At 37.2% G+C, this 17,306-nt stretch overlaps 1 protein-coding gene across 1 annotated transcript; it reads left to right on the top strand.

The window, feature by feature from the left end:
* The first annotated feature begins 1,214 nt into the window (after positions 1–1,214).
* On the top strand, positions 1,215–15,482 carry gdap1 (ganglioside induced differentiation associated protein 1). The gene is made up of 6 exons (XM_041814404.1): positions 1,215–1,376; positions 6,794–6,986; positions 7,501–7,671; positions 10,856–10,950; positions 13,953–14,067; positions 14,797–15,482. Exons 1-6 carry the CDS (start codon positions 1,215–1,217, stop codon positions 15,147–15,149), a joined length of 1,089 nt encoding a protein of 362 aa, XP_041670338.1. The 3' UTR covers positions 15,150–15,482.
* Positions 15,483–17,306: the final 1,824 nt, after the last annotated feature.

Genomic DNA, 17,306 nt, shown 5'->3' with positions numbered 1-17,306 from the left:
CTGCTAAAGAAAGACACTGGGCCAATCGCAACGTCACGCCATAGGGACCTCCCACTCTCCTCTCTCTCTCTCCCAGCTCTGAGGAGCCTCAAACCCCCAAATAAGACACCTTTAGGTCTCTGCCAAACCTGACTACACATCTGAGAACGCTACTGTACCGGTGTGCTCACACATAAACATTTCACTGAATGCCAGCTGGCTTACGAAATGTTTAATTAATTCATTTATCAAGTCTGAGTTCACGATTACTTAAATATATCCGCCCAAAATTACATAAGATTAATGTAATGGCCTATTTTGTAAGGATTGATATCAATGGAAAGCCCTACTGCGTATTAAACACATATTTACTGCCTGTTATCACCAGTTCTTTCATGGGACACGAAGAGGGTGGCATTTATATTGCATAATAATGACTCAAAATGTATTCTAGAGCTACTGCTTCTGACTTTTGCCTTAAAAAGAATCTATTATTACAGCCGTAGATGCAAAAGATGTTTAAGATAAGGATGACACAGCATAACCCGCTTCAAATACAACTTCAGGTAAATATGAACAGTCAAAAGAGACTTTCTAATAACTTTCACCTTATGTGGCACAAGAGCCTTTTAATATTACTATTTCATCAAGGTAGACCAAAAATATAGTTTGTGTGGACCGATGACAGCTCAAACATTCAAAGAAACGATGGCAGCGACATCTGCTGTCTAAATGTGTTGTTAGCATAGCCGGGACGCTAGGCTATGACAGTGCTGAAAGTGTTGAGCCGTTATGAGAAGTCTTACCGTGTAAAGTGTCTTTCCGTTGTCATTTTGAGTACATTAAACTAAAAACATTCATTACACATATAAACCGCTCTCTTTAGAGAAATTGTACGCGTAGGCATATGAAAAAATTAAGTTCCTGTCGTGAATATGGCAAGTGTGTATTTTTATGCATATGGACGTTACAACCGGAAACAATGCGATTGACCGTTAGTCACAAAAAACAAAACAGATGATGAAGAAGAAAAGGTACGAGAAAATAAGAGGGAAGAATAAATTGTTCAGATATGAACAGACCGTTAAAACACGTCGTTAAATTTAGGCATCTATTTTTCATTAAAGTCTCATGAAGAAGAGGGATGTTCCACTCCGCGCCGGTAGGGGGTGTATTTTGTCGACTGTCATGTGGTGCGCTGTCCTCACTTGTCCCCTGCAACATTAACAAATAAAATGGCGTCCGAAAGCAGCTCTGTCGAGACCCAAGATGAGAAAGCAGCCCTCCTGGAGAAGAGCTCAGAACAAGATGTGCAGCAGCAATGCAGTACAGCTGCGAAACAAAGCGAGTCAAAGTTAACGCTTTACCACTGGACGCAGTCTTTTAATTCTCAGAAGGTGAGTGTCTTTGCCTTTCAGCACCACGAATCTATGGACAGCTCCCTCCCAGAGCTTTAATTTACTAACTGTTAAATAAGGTCTTCATGTCTGCATGCCATGCACATAGAGTTGTCTTATTGAATAACAGGGTTGTATAACATGCCATTGCTTTTCACCACAGGAATATTTACATTGGTTTTCTTTTCGACTGGTTTTTAGGTATTTAGACATTCTAGTTATCTGTGGTAAGTATCTGTTAAACAAATCAGAATTCCTCCCCATCGAAGCCCACAACCCATACAAATCATACTGCTGCAAAGGAAGCCTGTTTTTAAATCATGGCCGTGTTCCTGTTACTTTAGACATGTGCCCTGACATAAACTAGAATTTTCCCCTTTTCAATGCCAGGTACCTTTTTGATTGTGCCAGTTATTCCTCATCGCACTACAGTGAATCATAAATGTTTATTTTAAATGTGCTTTTGAAAGTCACATAAATACATCATAAATACATTCATGGCCATTCATAAAGGCTGAAAAGGGAGAGTGTTCTGGGTCCCAGTGAAGTGGGGGTCCCATGGAGGTCTGCAAAATCATGGTCCAATGTAAAGTTAAGCTGTGATAACCATATTTTATTATTTATTCGTGAATGATAACCACTTTTATCAAAGCAAAAACTATACAGCTGCAAGAGAAAGTATGTGAACCTTTTGAAATTACTTGGATTTCTGCATAAACTGCTCATAATATGTGATCTGATCTGTCATGTTTTTATTGAATACAACATGTAAACATTCATGGTGCAGGGTGGAAAAAGTCTGTGAACCCTTGGATTTAATAACTGTTTGACCCTCCTTAAGCAGCAGTAACCTCAACCAAACATTTTCCTGTAGTTACGAATCAGACCTGCACAACGGTCAGGAGAAATTTGGACCATTCCTCTTTACAAAACTGTTTCAGTTCAGCAATATCCTTGGGATTTCTGGTGTGAATCGCTCTCTTGAGGTCACGCCACAGCCTCTCACTTTGGTTGAGGTCAGGACTCTGACTGGGCCACTCCAGGAGGCGTATTCTCCTCTGTTCAAGCCATACTGCTTCAATTAGTGGACAGATGGTCTTAAGTTCTCCTGCAAAATGTCTTCATAAACTTTGGAATTCATTTGTCCGCTGATGAAACCAATACTGGCGTGTGTTTTTTACACAACAGGGCATCCTTAACCAGCAACTCTGATCTTGTCTCATTGACTGGACTCCAGGTTGGCTGACCCCTGACTTTGATTAGCTGGGGGAGTCATTAGCCTAGGGGTTCACATACTTTATCCACCCTGCGCTGTGAATGTTTACATGTATTCAATAAAAACATGAAAACATGTCATTGTTTGTGTGGTACTACTTTAAGATGACTGTGTCTGTCTATTATTCTGACTTCATCAGGTCACATTTTATGACCAATTTATGCAGAAATCCAGGTAATTCCAAGGGGTTCACATACGTTTTCTTACAACTGTATCAATATACTGTATATGAATGTTTTAATTTATCTATGCTGTAGTATATAGCTGTATTCAAAATGTCAACTCTTTTTCTTAAAACAGAATTAAAATGGGTTAAAGGGGCAAAAATGGGTAAAATCCAGCAAAAAAAGGATGAACAGAGGAAAAAAAAGAGGCAAAAATGAGTTTAAGTTGCAAAAATGGACAAAAAATGAGGTGAAATAGGATTAATAAGTGTGGGAATTGGCCAAAAGAAGCAACCATTGATAAACAGAGGCAAAAAGAGATGGACTGTGGCAAAAATAGGTTTAAAATGGCAAAAATGGGCAGAAAAGATGATGAAATACAATTAAAAGTTGCAAAAATGGACGAGAGGCAAACAATAAGCAGAAAGTTGCACATGTTGGTTTAAAGTAGCGAAAACAGGCAGAAAAAGAGGGGTAAAGAGGTTAAAAATAAATTCAGTTGAGTCCTTAAGATCTCATCTTTTTTACATCATTATCTAGATATGTCAAAACCAATTTCCCATAATTTCAGTCCTCTTCTTGACATCACATGAAGATGACTAGTTATCGGGAGATAAACAGAATTTTAGCACTAAGATAACACACATCAGTATATTCACATGTCGAGAAATTAACCAATTACTTGTAATCACAATGAAAACAGAGTGCAAGACAATGTATGGACTTTTTAAATTTAGTTGTTGTGATCAAAAGTCAAGAACAGATTCAGATACATGTAGTTTAGATGTAAACACCAAGACTTATCAACTTTAATAGTCATATCTGTAGTTTTACAGGTGTAAACACTAAGACTTATCAACTTTAACAGTCATTTCTGTAGTTTTACAGGTGTAAACACTTAGACTTATCAACTTTGATAGTCATTTCTGTAGTTTTACAGGTGTAAACACTAAGAATTGTCAACTTTAACAGTCATATCTGTAGTTTTACAGGTGTAAACACTAAGACTTATCAACTTTGATAGTCATATCTGTAGTTTTACAGGTGTAAACACTAAGACTTATCAACTTTGATAGTCATATCTGTAGTTTTACAGGTGTAAACACTAAGACTTATCAACTTTGATAGTCATATCTGTAGTTTTACAGGTGTAAACACTAAGACTTATCAACTTTGATAGTCATATCTGTAGTTTTACAGGTGTAAACACTAAGACTTATCAACTTTGATAGTCATTTCTGTTGTTTTACAGGTGTAAACACTTAGACTTATCAACTTTAATAGTCATTTCTGTAGTTTACAGGTGTAAACACTTAGACTTATCAACTTTGATAGTCATTTCTGTAGTTTACAGGTGTAAACACTAAGACTTATCAACTTTGATAGTCATTTCTGTAGTTTTACAGGTGTAAACACTAAGAATTGTCAACTTTAATAGTCAAATCTGTAGTTTTACAGGTGTAAACACTTAGACTTCTCAACTTTAATAGTCATATCCGTAGTTTTACAGGTGTAAACACTAAGACTTATTAACTTTAATAGTCATATCTGTAGGTTTACAGGTGTGAACACTAAGACTTATCAACTTTGATAGTCATTTCTGTAGTTTTACAGGTGTAAACACTAAGAATTGTCAACTTTAATAGTCAAATCTGTAGTTTTACAGGTGTAAACACTTAGACTTATCAACTTAAATAGTCATTTCTGTTGTTTTACAGGTGTAAACACTTAGACTTACCAACTTTAATAGTCATATCTGTAGTTTTACAGGTGTAAACACGAGGACTTATCAACTTTGATAGTCATATCTGTAGTTTTAAAGGTGTCAACACAAAGACTTATTAACTTTGATAGTCATTTCTGTAGTTTACAGGTGTCAACACTTAGACTTATCAACTTTGATAGTCATTTCTGTTGTTTTACAGGTGTAAACACTTAGACATATCAACTTTAATAGTCATATCTGTAGTTTTACAGGTGTAAACACTAAGAAATGTCAACTTTAATAGTCATATCTGTAGTTTTACAGTTGTCAACACTAAGAATTGTCAACTTTAATAGTCATATCTGTAGTTTTACAGGTGTAAACACTAAGACTTATCAACTTTAATAGTCATTTCTGTAGGTTTACAGGTGTGAACACTAAGACTTATCAACTTAAATAGTCATTTCTGTTGTTTTACAGGTGTAAACACTTAGACTTGTCAACTTTAATAGTCATATCCGTAGTTTTACAGGTGTAAACACTTAGACTTACCAACTTTAATAGTCATATCTGTAGTTTTACAGGTGTCAACACGAAGAATTGTCAACTTTGGTAGTCATATCTGTAGTTTTACAGGTGTAAACACTTAGACTTACCAACTTTAATAGTCATATCTGTAGTTTTACAGGTGTCAACACGAAGAATTGTCAACTTTAATAGTCATATCTGTAGTTTTACAGGTGTAAACACTAAGACTTATCAACTTTGATAGTCATATCTGTAGTTTTACAGGTGTCAACACTAAGACTTATTAACTTTGATAGTCATTTCTGTATTTTTACAGGTGTAAACACTTAGACATATCAACTTTAATAGTCATATCTGTAGTTTTACAGTTGTCAACACTAAGAATTGTCAACTTTAATAGTCATATCTGTAGTTTTACAGTTGTCAACACTAAGAATTGTCAACTTTAATAGTCATATCTGTAGTTTTACAGTTGTCAACACTAAGAATTGTCAACTTTAATAGTCATATCTGTAGTTTACAGGTGTAAACACTAAGACTTATCAACTTTAATTGTCATTTCTGTAGTTTTACAGGTGTAAACACTGAGACATATCAACTTTAATAGTCATTTCTGTTGTTTTACAGGTGTAAACACTAAGACATATCAACTTTGATAGTCATATCTGTAGTTTTACAGGTGTAAACACTAAGACTTATCAACTTTGATAGTCATATCTGTAGTTTTACAGGTGTAAACACTAAGACATATCAACTTTGATAGTCATTTCTGTAGTTTTACAGGTGTAAACACTTAGACTTATCAACTTTAATAGTCATATCTGTAGTTTTACAGGTGTAAACACAAAGACTTATCAACTTTAATAGTCATATCTGTAGTTTTACAGGTGTAAACACAAAGACTTATCAACGCAGGGTAGCCTGCGTATATGGTGTGCGCCTTAACCACTCAACTACCGGCGCGCCAAGGTTGGCCACTTTTTACTAAGTTTTGCCCATTCCTGACTTTGTTTAGCCACTTTTTGCCCAATTTTGCCATGTTTTGTCATCACCTTTGACCCATTTTTGCCACCTTTTGCCATCTCCATGATCCCTCAGTTGGCTGGGCCCCAGAAAGCTCTCCCCTTTATTTCCCCCTATAGGCCACCTTGACTGTAACATTATTTTAAAAGTCTGTTTTGTATTGATTTAAATATGGTGTGCCTTGAGATTTTGGCTTAACCTTAGGTGTGCCTTGGGAGAAAATAGTTTGAAAATCACTGCTGTAGTTTTACAGGTGTAAACCCTGAGACTTATCAACTTTAATAGTCATATCTGTAGTTTTACAGGTGTAAACACAAAGACTTATTAACTTTAATAGTCATATCTGTAGTTTGACAGGTGTAAACACAAAGACTTATCAACTTTAATAGTCATTTCTGTAGTTTTACAGTTGTAAACACTTAGACTTATCAACTTTAATAGTCATTTCTGTTGTTTTACAGTTGTAAACACTTAGACTTATCAACTTTAATAGTCATATCTGTATTTTTACAGGTGTAAACACAAAGACTTATTAACTTTAATAGTCATATCTGTAGTTTTACAGATGTAAACACAAAGACTTATCAACTTTAATAGTCATTTCTGTTGTTTTACAGTTGTAAACACTTAGACATATCAACTTTAATAGTCATATCTGTTGTTTTACAGTTGTAAACACTAAGAAATGTCAACTTTAATAGTCAGTTATGATCTTTTACAGGTGCGTCTGGCCATAGCAGAGAAAGGTTTGCAATGTGAGGAATATGACGTGAGTCTACCCCTCAGTGAACACAACGAGCCCTGGTTTATGCGTCTGAATCCAACGGGCGAAGTGCCGGTCCTAGTCCACAATGATAATGTCATCTGTGACCCAACGCAGATCATGGACTACCTTGAGCAAAATTTCAATGAAGGTAAGACTGAATGGAAATGGTCTTGCTGTACCAGTGCCACACCAGGACTATTCCAAGCTGGAACTTCATCTCTGAACTTTGATTTTTACTTTTAACAGTTTTTGTTGCATTGTAAGTTTTATTTTATTTTATGAATTTGTTGGATTTTTTTTTGTTATTCAACCACATTTTTTCAAATTTTCTTTTTTTTTTTCTTGTGTTTTCTTCACTGATCCATGATAACTTTGTGTCAAGCGTTTCATCCAGTTGCCCTTAAAGAAGAGAGAATTTGGTAAGCATTGAACAGTTTAAGCCAACAAAAACTGTTTGTTTGAATACTCTATGTTGAAACACCAGAAAACTAACCCTCAAGTAGTCCCTCTTAGACAAGCTCACAGTGTGTAAACCTTTCTTTTCTCTGTTTAAGAGTGGCAGAAAATACCTTCACCACTGCCATGATTCATCTGAAGAGAGAAACAAAATACCTGTTTTCATCACTGCACCTTTCTTGTCTTGACATGTTTATCTGTATCAGGCACTCCAAAGCTCATTCCTGAAGAAGGCAGTACATACTATCACAGAGTCCAGCACTACAGAGAGCTGCTGGACTCTCTACAGATGGATGCCTACACCCATGGCTGCATCCTCCACCCTGAGATCACAGTGGACTCGCACATACCTGCGTATGCAGCTACTTGTATACGAAGTAAGGCTCACTGTGTGAGGTTTTTTATGGAGTTTTTTTTTGTTGGGTTTTCCAGGAAATAATTAAACTCTGTTTCCAGTCGGTTGAGCATAGATTTATCAGATGTCCTTGCAAAAGTAGTATCAGAAGGGTCTTCCTTTATTTTTTAATTTATCAGAGCAAAATTCAGTGATGCAGATTAAAAATAAACAATACCTATTGTTTTGTTTTTTTTAACATTGTCTCTGCATTAGAAGAAAGTATAAAAAAAATCATGTTCCCATTGCAAAGCAATAAAATACATTATTCTAAATAGGGTAGTCACAAAACAGATAAATGATAATGAAAATGATATTATAAGCAAACAAACTATAAAATAAATGAGTTAAAAAAAATGAAGGGGGTATGGGGGTGGAGGTCTAGTTTGGAGAGGAGACTGGCAATGAATTAAAATAATTAAGAAAACAGTTCAATTTTTAACAATTTTGTTATAATTGGTTTTCACTATTAAACTTATCTTCTCTAATTTGAGAAATGACATAACATCATTAAGCCACAATGATATAGAAAGGGGTTAGAAGACCTAGATCAGCTGAGATCCCTAATATAGCAGTAAAGGGGTCCATCTTTACCTGAATTCCTAGAACTTTTGACAAGGTCATAAAATAGTCACTCCAAAATGTATGTAGTCTTAGACAGAAAACAAACATATGACTCAGGTTACACCAGGAAGCATGACATCTATCACATAAACCTGGAACATTAGGATGTATTTCAGGGAGTCTAGATTTGGTTGGACCATATGTAAAACCTTGAACTGTAGTTCAATCAGGAGAGACTTATACAAGTTTTACAATGATTTATTTTACAAATTTGGAAATGTTTGGCAATATTTGGAATTGTGAAATATCTTTGGCGTATAGACCCCATGGTGATGTATTTATGAACTTGAAGGGGTAGTGAGGCGGACAGCAGGATAGGATACCCCCCCCATGTAGTCTAGACCAGTGGTTCTCAAATGGTGTGCCTTGAGACAAGTCTAGGTGTGCCTTGAAAATTAGTCTGACTTTACATAGGTACTACAACTATGCAACAACTAAAGAGACTATAACCAATGTCCTTACTGCTTGTAAGCGTTACATGTTGCATTGCAACATATAGCATTGCGTGCTCACTGTCAATCTGCTATCTGTTAAATATGCAAATGTAAATTTACATGTAAAAAGATGACATCTCATGCTTTTACTCAGAAAATCAGAGGTATGGTGCCTCTAACAGCTGTGAGCCACATAGTTTTATCTCTATGTTAGCACAAGTCAGACCATAAAACTTTATAAATGGGTATGGAGAATATCCATGCAACACACTCCTCTTTGTAGAACAAGCTAACAAGTTTCGGGAGTGAGAAAAGTGAAAATTAAGAATATCCTCTGGTGGGACACTCCTGGTGTCTTGTTATCCTTTGTGCAACCTCTTCCCTTGTTACTTGTCCATCTTAATAGGAGCGACAGAGAGAAAATAGGAACAGGGTGACTGGGGATAAACCTGGGGAGCTGCAGTGCATCACTTGCAGAGTGTCAGGATGCTACAAAAGGAAACTCTGTAACCAAACTGATGTTGTAGCTGGCGCTCGCTCACATTGCATGCAGTTGGGACTGGGACATGTTGCTACTTGCTACACATGCTAAAGAGGCTATTTTGCAAGGACATTAATATGGTGTGCTTTGAGACGTCAGCTTGCTTTTTGAAGTGCCTTTGGCAAAAAAAATGTTTGAAAACCATTGGTCCAGACACTGGTGGTGGTAATGGAAGGAGTAAGATAAGATGAGTAAGAGACTTAGAGCTTAAGTGAGTAGACGCCCATTGATGGTTACTAGAGCAAAAGCAGGTGTGGGAAAAGGGGGGACAGGTGAGTGAGTGGTTACTAATGAATGAAAGGGTGAATTAAATGGAACAGTCTTGCAGCTTGAACTAACACATAAGCTTCATTAACTGCAGCCTGGCTCAATGAGTTTTTGAACTTGCCTTATCCCACCATTGATCAGTCAAATTTACTCCTAACTCATGTTCCAAGCCTTTTTAGTTTTAATAAATAGGTTATCTTCAAGGCCCATGAGCTTGCCATGAATATTAGATATCAGAGATTTCTGATAAGAGTTCAAAGTGAAAACGTCATCCATGACTGAGGGGAGGGAAGGATAGCGTTGATGAAGTGAGGCGGCACAATGTCTAATTTGAAAATAAAGAAATAAATGGGATGCAGGTAGATGAAAATTTGAAAATAAATCTGAAAAGGTAATGAAAGTGCCGTCTTTATAGAGGTCTCTAAAAACTTTAATTCCTCGGTTCTGCCACAGTATATAGGAAGTATTAATTAGAGATGAGATATTAGGCAAAAAGTGGCAAGAGAAAGTCAAAAATGGTTAACAATTGGCATAAGGGGCCAAAAAAATTGGTTAAAATGGGCAAAACATTTTGAAAGTGTCAAAAAGGTGGAAAAAATGGGTTACAATTTGCCAAAAGGGTTAAATGTTGTATAAAGGTGGTTAAAAGGGTTTCTAACTGATTAAAAAATGGGCAAAATTGGGCAAAAAAGTGTCCAAACAAAGGCAAAGTGAGTGAAAATTGGCAAGAAGGTGGCAAAAATGGGTTGATTTTGTCAAAAAAAGTGGCAAAATAGGTTACAAGTGGCAGAAAAGTGGCAAAAAGGGTTACAGATGCTAAAACATGGTAAAAATTGATGAAAAAAAAATGGCAAAAAATGTCCAAATAATAGCAAAATTAGGCAATAACTATCAAAACGGTCAAGGATGTAGCAAAAATGTGGCAAAAAGTTCCAAAAAAGTTGCAAAAAATGGGTCAGAAGTATCTTAAAAAGTAGCAAAATTGCAAAAAAATATCAAAAATGATTTAAGTTGACAAAATAAGTGGCAAAAAAAAAAAAAACTTGGCATGTATAATAATAATTTCAATAATTTCAACACCATTTTCAACTCCATTATAGAGTAACTTGCTATGGAAATGCATGACATTAGGATAAGATATGCCATTCCTCTTCTTATCACAAAAACATCAGTTGGTTCAATGAAAAATCTGTACAGAGACTCACAAAAACAACTTCTTCATGCAAATGTTCCAGAATTATGTTACAATCGAGTTAGTGCTTATTCTCTCACATGAACATTAGTATGTATTTGTTTGACAGCACAGATTGGGAACACGCAAACTGAGCTGAAGAAACTGGCAGAGCAGAACCCAGAGCTCAAGGATGCATATGTAGCAAAACAGAGGCGCTTGAAGGTAAGTTCTTTAGTTTGGAGCACTTTTGTTGAGCTAAAGTTTTGTATTTTGTCATTTACAATGAAGGTTTTACCTTGCAATAGCCATGCCTCCATAAAAATCCCAAACGCACAAAAACAGAAGGTACATTCAGCTTGAGTAAAGATTATTTCTTCTCTTGATGACTGAATTTAGGCTTTGTATTGCTACCGATGCCACAAAAACACACTCAGATATGGTAATGTCACGCTCAAGAGTCCCATGTGACTAAAACTGTGAACTTGCCATAGAAACACAGCTAAAGCAACACAGTGACATCAGATCAATGTCCAAACATTTACCTTTTTGATTCCACATTTAAACTGTGATATTAAAGGTCACATATTATGTAAAACACGCTTTTTCAGGCATTTCTAACAAAAATATGTGCCCCTGGCCTGTTCACGAGAAGAATCAGGAAAATCCACCCCCTCCCCACCTCTCTATCTCCACCTTTCAGAAAATGTGTGCTGAAAAAAGCCGTTCTCAGATTTCCCCTCATGATGTCATGTGGGAAGTTAGCTCCGCCCCCAGGTTCGGTTGGCTCCTCCACTTGGAGGAAAGTTCCACCCTCTTCTCCTGCTCCTCAGCTGAGAGGAGGATCAGGAGAACCACATTCATTAAGCCACATCCATTTCCTGAGAGGGACGTGGTCAGAGGTGGAGTCAGACAGCTCATTAGCATTTAAAGCTACAGACACAGAAACAGCTCATTTTGAGTAGGGCTGAAACAGAGGGGTTTTAAAACATGCAAAAATCCAATACTTGAGTGTTTTTTCAGCAACAAACTTCACAGGCATGTTTTGAGGACCTCTAAAGCCAATATAAACTTGTCTTAAAGGGGTAAAATATGTGACCCTTAAAATGTGGCTAAATGTCCCGAAATCATACATGTAGATCCTTGCATACTACGATAGACCTAGGCATGGCGGGAAATAAACACCCTCCACCTGTCAAATGAAGGTATTTCTGAGCAGTGTCAGGTGAATTTGACAAAATTACTAGCCATTGGGGAAGGCAGATAAAAGTAGCCTAACCTAACAGAAGGATTGTCATTATAGTTAATGACATAAATTAAATCCTTGTTTTCTCCTTGTTGACTAACTTTATGAGTGAAGCCGAGCTGACCTATATGCTCACTGACTAAAACAAATGTACTCCTTCTCCTCCGGGTATCAGAGCTGCTGTCAGATGTTTACAGGCAGGGCCATAGCCAGGGTTTAGAAATTAGTGAGGTTGGGATTTTTTTTTCTTTCAAAAGTTTTGAAGCATGCAAAATAACTACTAAATTGATACCTCCAAATGCAACCCAAAACAAATTCACTTTATTTATTTAATGGCAATGTTGATCATAGTAGAGAGCAAACTTTTACTGATAATATTTGATGTTTTGAGGAATCAGCTGTTTTAGCAGTTAGTCAGCTTATTTAGTTTTATTGTGTGGTGGGACCTCTTACAGGTGGCAGAACAATGCGATTAAAGGAGCACACAAGTAATTCTTATTCAGTCAAGAACATGCTTTTACTTTGTTTAACAGAGCAGGATGGTTGACTCAGTATCCTTTGATAGTAGGTTTACCACAGCTAGTGTATCTACTAAAAGTGTGTTTGAACCAGTCTCTCTCTTGACAGCAGAACATGCAAAAAAGAAAGAAAGATTAAATTCTAGCAAGTCTGAAATTTATAATGCAGGGAAATGCCTTCAAAATTGCAGTGCCTCTGCAGGAAACGCAGCAAACAGTTCAGTTAAAAACCCAGACTAGGCCAGAAATCTGGGTGTCATGGATTCAGACCTGAATTTTCAAACCACATAAGAACAATTACAAAGTCAGCTTTTTATCACCTCAAGAATATTTCTAAGATTAAAGGATTAATGTCACAGCGGGACCTTGAAAAACCTGTCCATGCATTGATTTAGTGGAGTTGACCACTGTAACAGTATCTTTACTGGTCTGCCTAAAACGTCAATCAGACAGCTGCAGCTGATCCAGAAAGCTGCTGCTCGAGTCCTCACTAAGACCAAGAGAGTGGACCACATCACTCCTGTTCTGAGGTCTCTTCACTGGCTCCCTGTCTCTCAGAGAATAGACTTTAAGATCCTCCTGTTAGCTTATGAAGCACTGAATGGGTTAGGCCCAAAGTACATCAGAGACCTTCTAGTCCAGTATGAACCATCCAGACCACTCAGGTCGTCTGGTGCAGGTCTGCTCTGTGTCCCTAGAGTCCGAACCAAACATGGAGAATCAGCGTTCAGTTTCTATGCTCCATATATCTGGAACAAACTCCTAGAAAACATCAGTCTGAGCTCTTTTAAATCAAGGTTGAAGACACGGCTGTTCACTGCTGCCTTTGACTAAAAAAGGTTATAACTTTTCAAATGTTTCTATTTTCATTCCAACTCTGCACAGTAACTTTTACTTTAATATCGGTGTTTTTATCTTTTTGGGGTTTTATTTGCTGTTTTTATCACCTTTACATTTTTCTTTTAAAATGTTTTCATTGTGTTTCTTTTTCCTTGTTGCTGAAATGTGCTATACAAATAAACTTGCCTTGCCTTGCCAAACTTTGCAGGGTCAAGTACAGGACGTGGATTAAAAGAAGCAACAGTCTGGATTATCTATGCAAAAACTCGCTTTTATTATATAGCCTGTAACTTTAATACTTTTGAGCCTTGATTTTGATTTTAAACCAAATAAAGTGATGCAGTTTGTAAAAATAGAGTGACTTGTGAAAAATGCTCTTGGCTAGTAGAAATTTGAATCCACCAGACACAGTGGCAGGTAGATCTAAAAGTTACATTCCAACCCTGCAGGGTATTGTTTACATTTTAGCTTTTGTTGCAATTTAAGGCAAAAAATCAACCTAAAGGCAAAAAATGTGTGCAGTAGTTTTCTGTGTGATACTCTGCTTTGCTTTCACCTTAAAACAGTTGAAACCTCCATTTTGTAAATGTATTGATTAATAATGTATAAAAATGTTTCTGCAGTCCAAATTATTCGACCATGACAACATGAAGTACCTGAAGAAGCTTCTGGATGAACTGGAGAGTGTGATGGACCAAGTGGAGACTGAGCTGCAGAGAAGGGTGGAAGAAACTCCAGGTACACTACCTCCTAAGACACACACCAACAGCTCAGATCAAAAGAGCTGGTTGTTTGGCTCCCAAACAGCTTTTTAAATTTTGTACCAGTTTGGCTTTTTAAATGTGGGTGGAGGAAAAGAAACTGGCACTCAAACCAGAGCTAGCTACAGTGGCTCACATTGAAGAGCCGTATCGTAGCACAGGCTTGTTCACGAACAGCTCATCATTGCTTGGTCGCTTACCTCACAAGGTTTATTCAGTTAATACTAAATTTATATCACCGTTTCATTTGAAAGCATGTTTGTGACAAGATGAGGATTTTATACAAGAGTTCAGTTAGCCTCTTAGCTCAGTACAAGACTCCTCAAAACTCTCGTCTCCCTTATCTGACTAGATGACACAGGAAAAAACTTATTTTTGTGAAGTGTAGGAATGGTGTTCAGCGTATGCAGAAATTTTCTGTTGATAATTGCAGTGTAGAGGTACATTTAGAACTGTTGAGTACAACTTTCCTCCATTCCCATTCATTTCTAATGGCTGTCCCCCACTTCCTGACCCTCAACAGACACTCAGGATCATGGGATTGCAGAGAACCTACTGTATTTCATTTTTCTGACTGGGATATGTGTAAAGCACACACGTACACATGGGCAACATGATCAAACTTTAATGGTATGGTTTTTAATTTGATGTTATCCCCCTAAACTTACTGCTCTGCATCTTCTTCTCCATCCTCTTCCCCCTGTAGAAGAAGGCAGTCAGTCCTGGCTGTGCGGCGAGTTCTTCAGCATGGCTGATGTCTCTCTTGCTGTCACCTTACACCGCCTCAAGTTCCTCGGCCTCTCCCGCCGCTACTGGGGCAACGGTAACCGTGTGAACCTGGAGACATACTACGAGCGTGTGGTGGAACGTCCGGCTTTTAGGAGAGTGCTTGGCCATGTCAACAACATCCTCATCTCTGCTGTGCTTCCTGTAGCATTTCGTGTGGCGAGGAAGAATGCACCAGTGATTGTAGGCACCACTCTGTTGATAGGTATTCTGGGAGGGGCGACATACCTCGCCTTTCTGTACATGAAGAAGAGGCTGACTGTCTCCTGCTGAGGGAGCTGGGAGGGGTTAGAGTGGGTTTGGGTCTGGATTGGGGACCAGGATGAAGAAAAATACAGCATTATATGAGACATGTCTAATAAAGTTTAAAAACATAAAGTCTTTAATCTTTCAGCAGGCGTCTGTAATAAGTCACTAAATTAAAATCTTTATTTCTGTTTTGCTGGCTGCACAAAAAGCACTTTTAGTACTCCTTAATGTTACTGCTCCATTAGATGTTTAAGGATTGACTTAGATGATCATTTTAGCCATCTATTTATTGTTTTTGTTGCTCTGAAGCTAAACTCTCTCCTCAAGGACTTTGTGAAGAAATTTTTATTTGTGAGAAAAAAGGCCAGAATTCTGAGTTTAAAGTCAGAAATCTGAGAAAAGAGTCAGAATTCTGAGATTCAAGTCAGGCTTCTGACTTGAATCTCAGAATTCTGACCTTAATCTTAACATTCTGGTTTTAATCTCAGAATTCGGATTTTAATCTCAGAATTCTGGTGTTAATCTCATAATTCTGACTTTAATCTCAGAATTCTGGTTGAATCTCAGAATTCAGAATTTAATCTCATAATCTCGACTTTTTTTCAGAATTCTGACTTTAATTTCAACAATCTGGTTTCAATCCCAGAATTCTGACTTTAATCTCAGAGTTCTGGTTTTAATCTCATAATTCTGGCTTTAATCTCAGAATTCTGACTTAATCTCAGAATTCAGACTTTAATCATTGAATTATGGTTTTAACCTCATCTTTCTGACTTTAATCTCAGAGTTCTGGTTTAATCTCAGAATTCTGACTTTTTCTCAGAATTCTGACTTTAATCTCAGAGTTCTGACTTTAATCTTAGAATTCTGACTTTAATCTCATAATTCTGACTTTAGTCTCAGAGTTCGGACTTTAATCTCAGAGTTCGGACTTTAATCTCAGAGTTCTGGTCCTCATCCCCTTCCATAGTTCCAAAGTCCATACAAATATGACTAAAATAGATGGGCAGTTTATTTTTACAGTCTGTTAAACGGCACAAGAGTGCATCATTGCTTGCTTGTGACACCTTAAAACACATTAGAAAAAAACATGGCCTGTGTGTGCTCTACTGAACACAATAAAAGTGCTCTGAGAGTCGTGGGGTTGAATGAGGAATCTAAATTCTTTTGGGCTCTCAGTGCTTATTTAAAGCATGTCACTAAATGGGATATACCAATAAAAATGGAAAGAAAACAGGATTTAGTCAGATATCCTGATGCATATACTTATCAATATGTAAGTTATAACATGTTTTGCTTTCTAACGTGTTTTTACTTTTTTATAACTTCATATTTGCATATAAGATGTTTGAAAAAGGGCACAAGAAGCCCTCAACCTGCTTTCTGTGAAGAAGTCTGCTAGCATTCAGCAAACTCTACCCCAGAACCTGATAACTGACTCATCAGGAGCTCTTGTTAGCACACCTGTTTTCCTGGTTTAGTGTATAAATGTTGGATAATTATTTAAAGATTAAAGTGATCTATATAATAATATTTGGATGAATGTTTGCAGAATCTTATTTCCATCCTCCTTCCATCATGACATCTGTTTGAGATTAAACCGCTCCCAAACAATCTGCAGTGTTTCCCTTCACTCAAATACAATTCAAAATGGCATGAAAATACATAAATCAGCATAATTCAACAGGCTATTCTGTATCATAAAGGTCTAAATGTTGTAGGAAATTAAATTTACTGATCATATTTCCTCGGCTCTGGATGCGAGTCAACATCCACAGTCATTTCTCTGCCCAGAGAAAACCGCCGGGCCAGCACTGACATTTAACATATGCTCAGCTTTAATTTAAACTCCTCCTCATGTGAGCTCAGCCTCACATAAAACGCAGACTGGCTGGACCTCTCAACAAAGTCTGGCCTTTGTTTTCAAGGTCCAGTGGGCTGGGTTTTGTGGCTGTTAAAGAAAATGCCTCACACGTGTTAAAGCCACATGTGAGCCAAGCTGTCAAAGGCCCAAAAACTCAGTGGTGTGTGAGCTCTGGAAAAACATACCCCTGCAAATAGCAACCAAAGTGACATCATTTATCGCTACAAGGGTTTATCATGCAGGTGACAGTTTTAGGGATTACTGTCAAAATCTTAAATAAAGTGCAAGTTAACAAAACTTACAGTGTCTTCTGAGGT

The sequence above is a fragment of the Cheilinus undulatus genome, linkage group 19 (assembly GCF_018320785.1).
Source record: "Cheilinus undulatus linkage group 19, ASM1832078v1, whole genome shotgun sequence".
NCBI lineage: Eukaryota > Metazoa > Chordata > Actinopteri > Labriformes > Labridae > Cheilinus > Cheilinus undulatus.
Note: the sequence above shows the minus strand (reverse complement) of the source record. Positions and strands in the feature narration are given on the sequence as shown.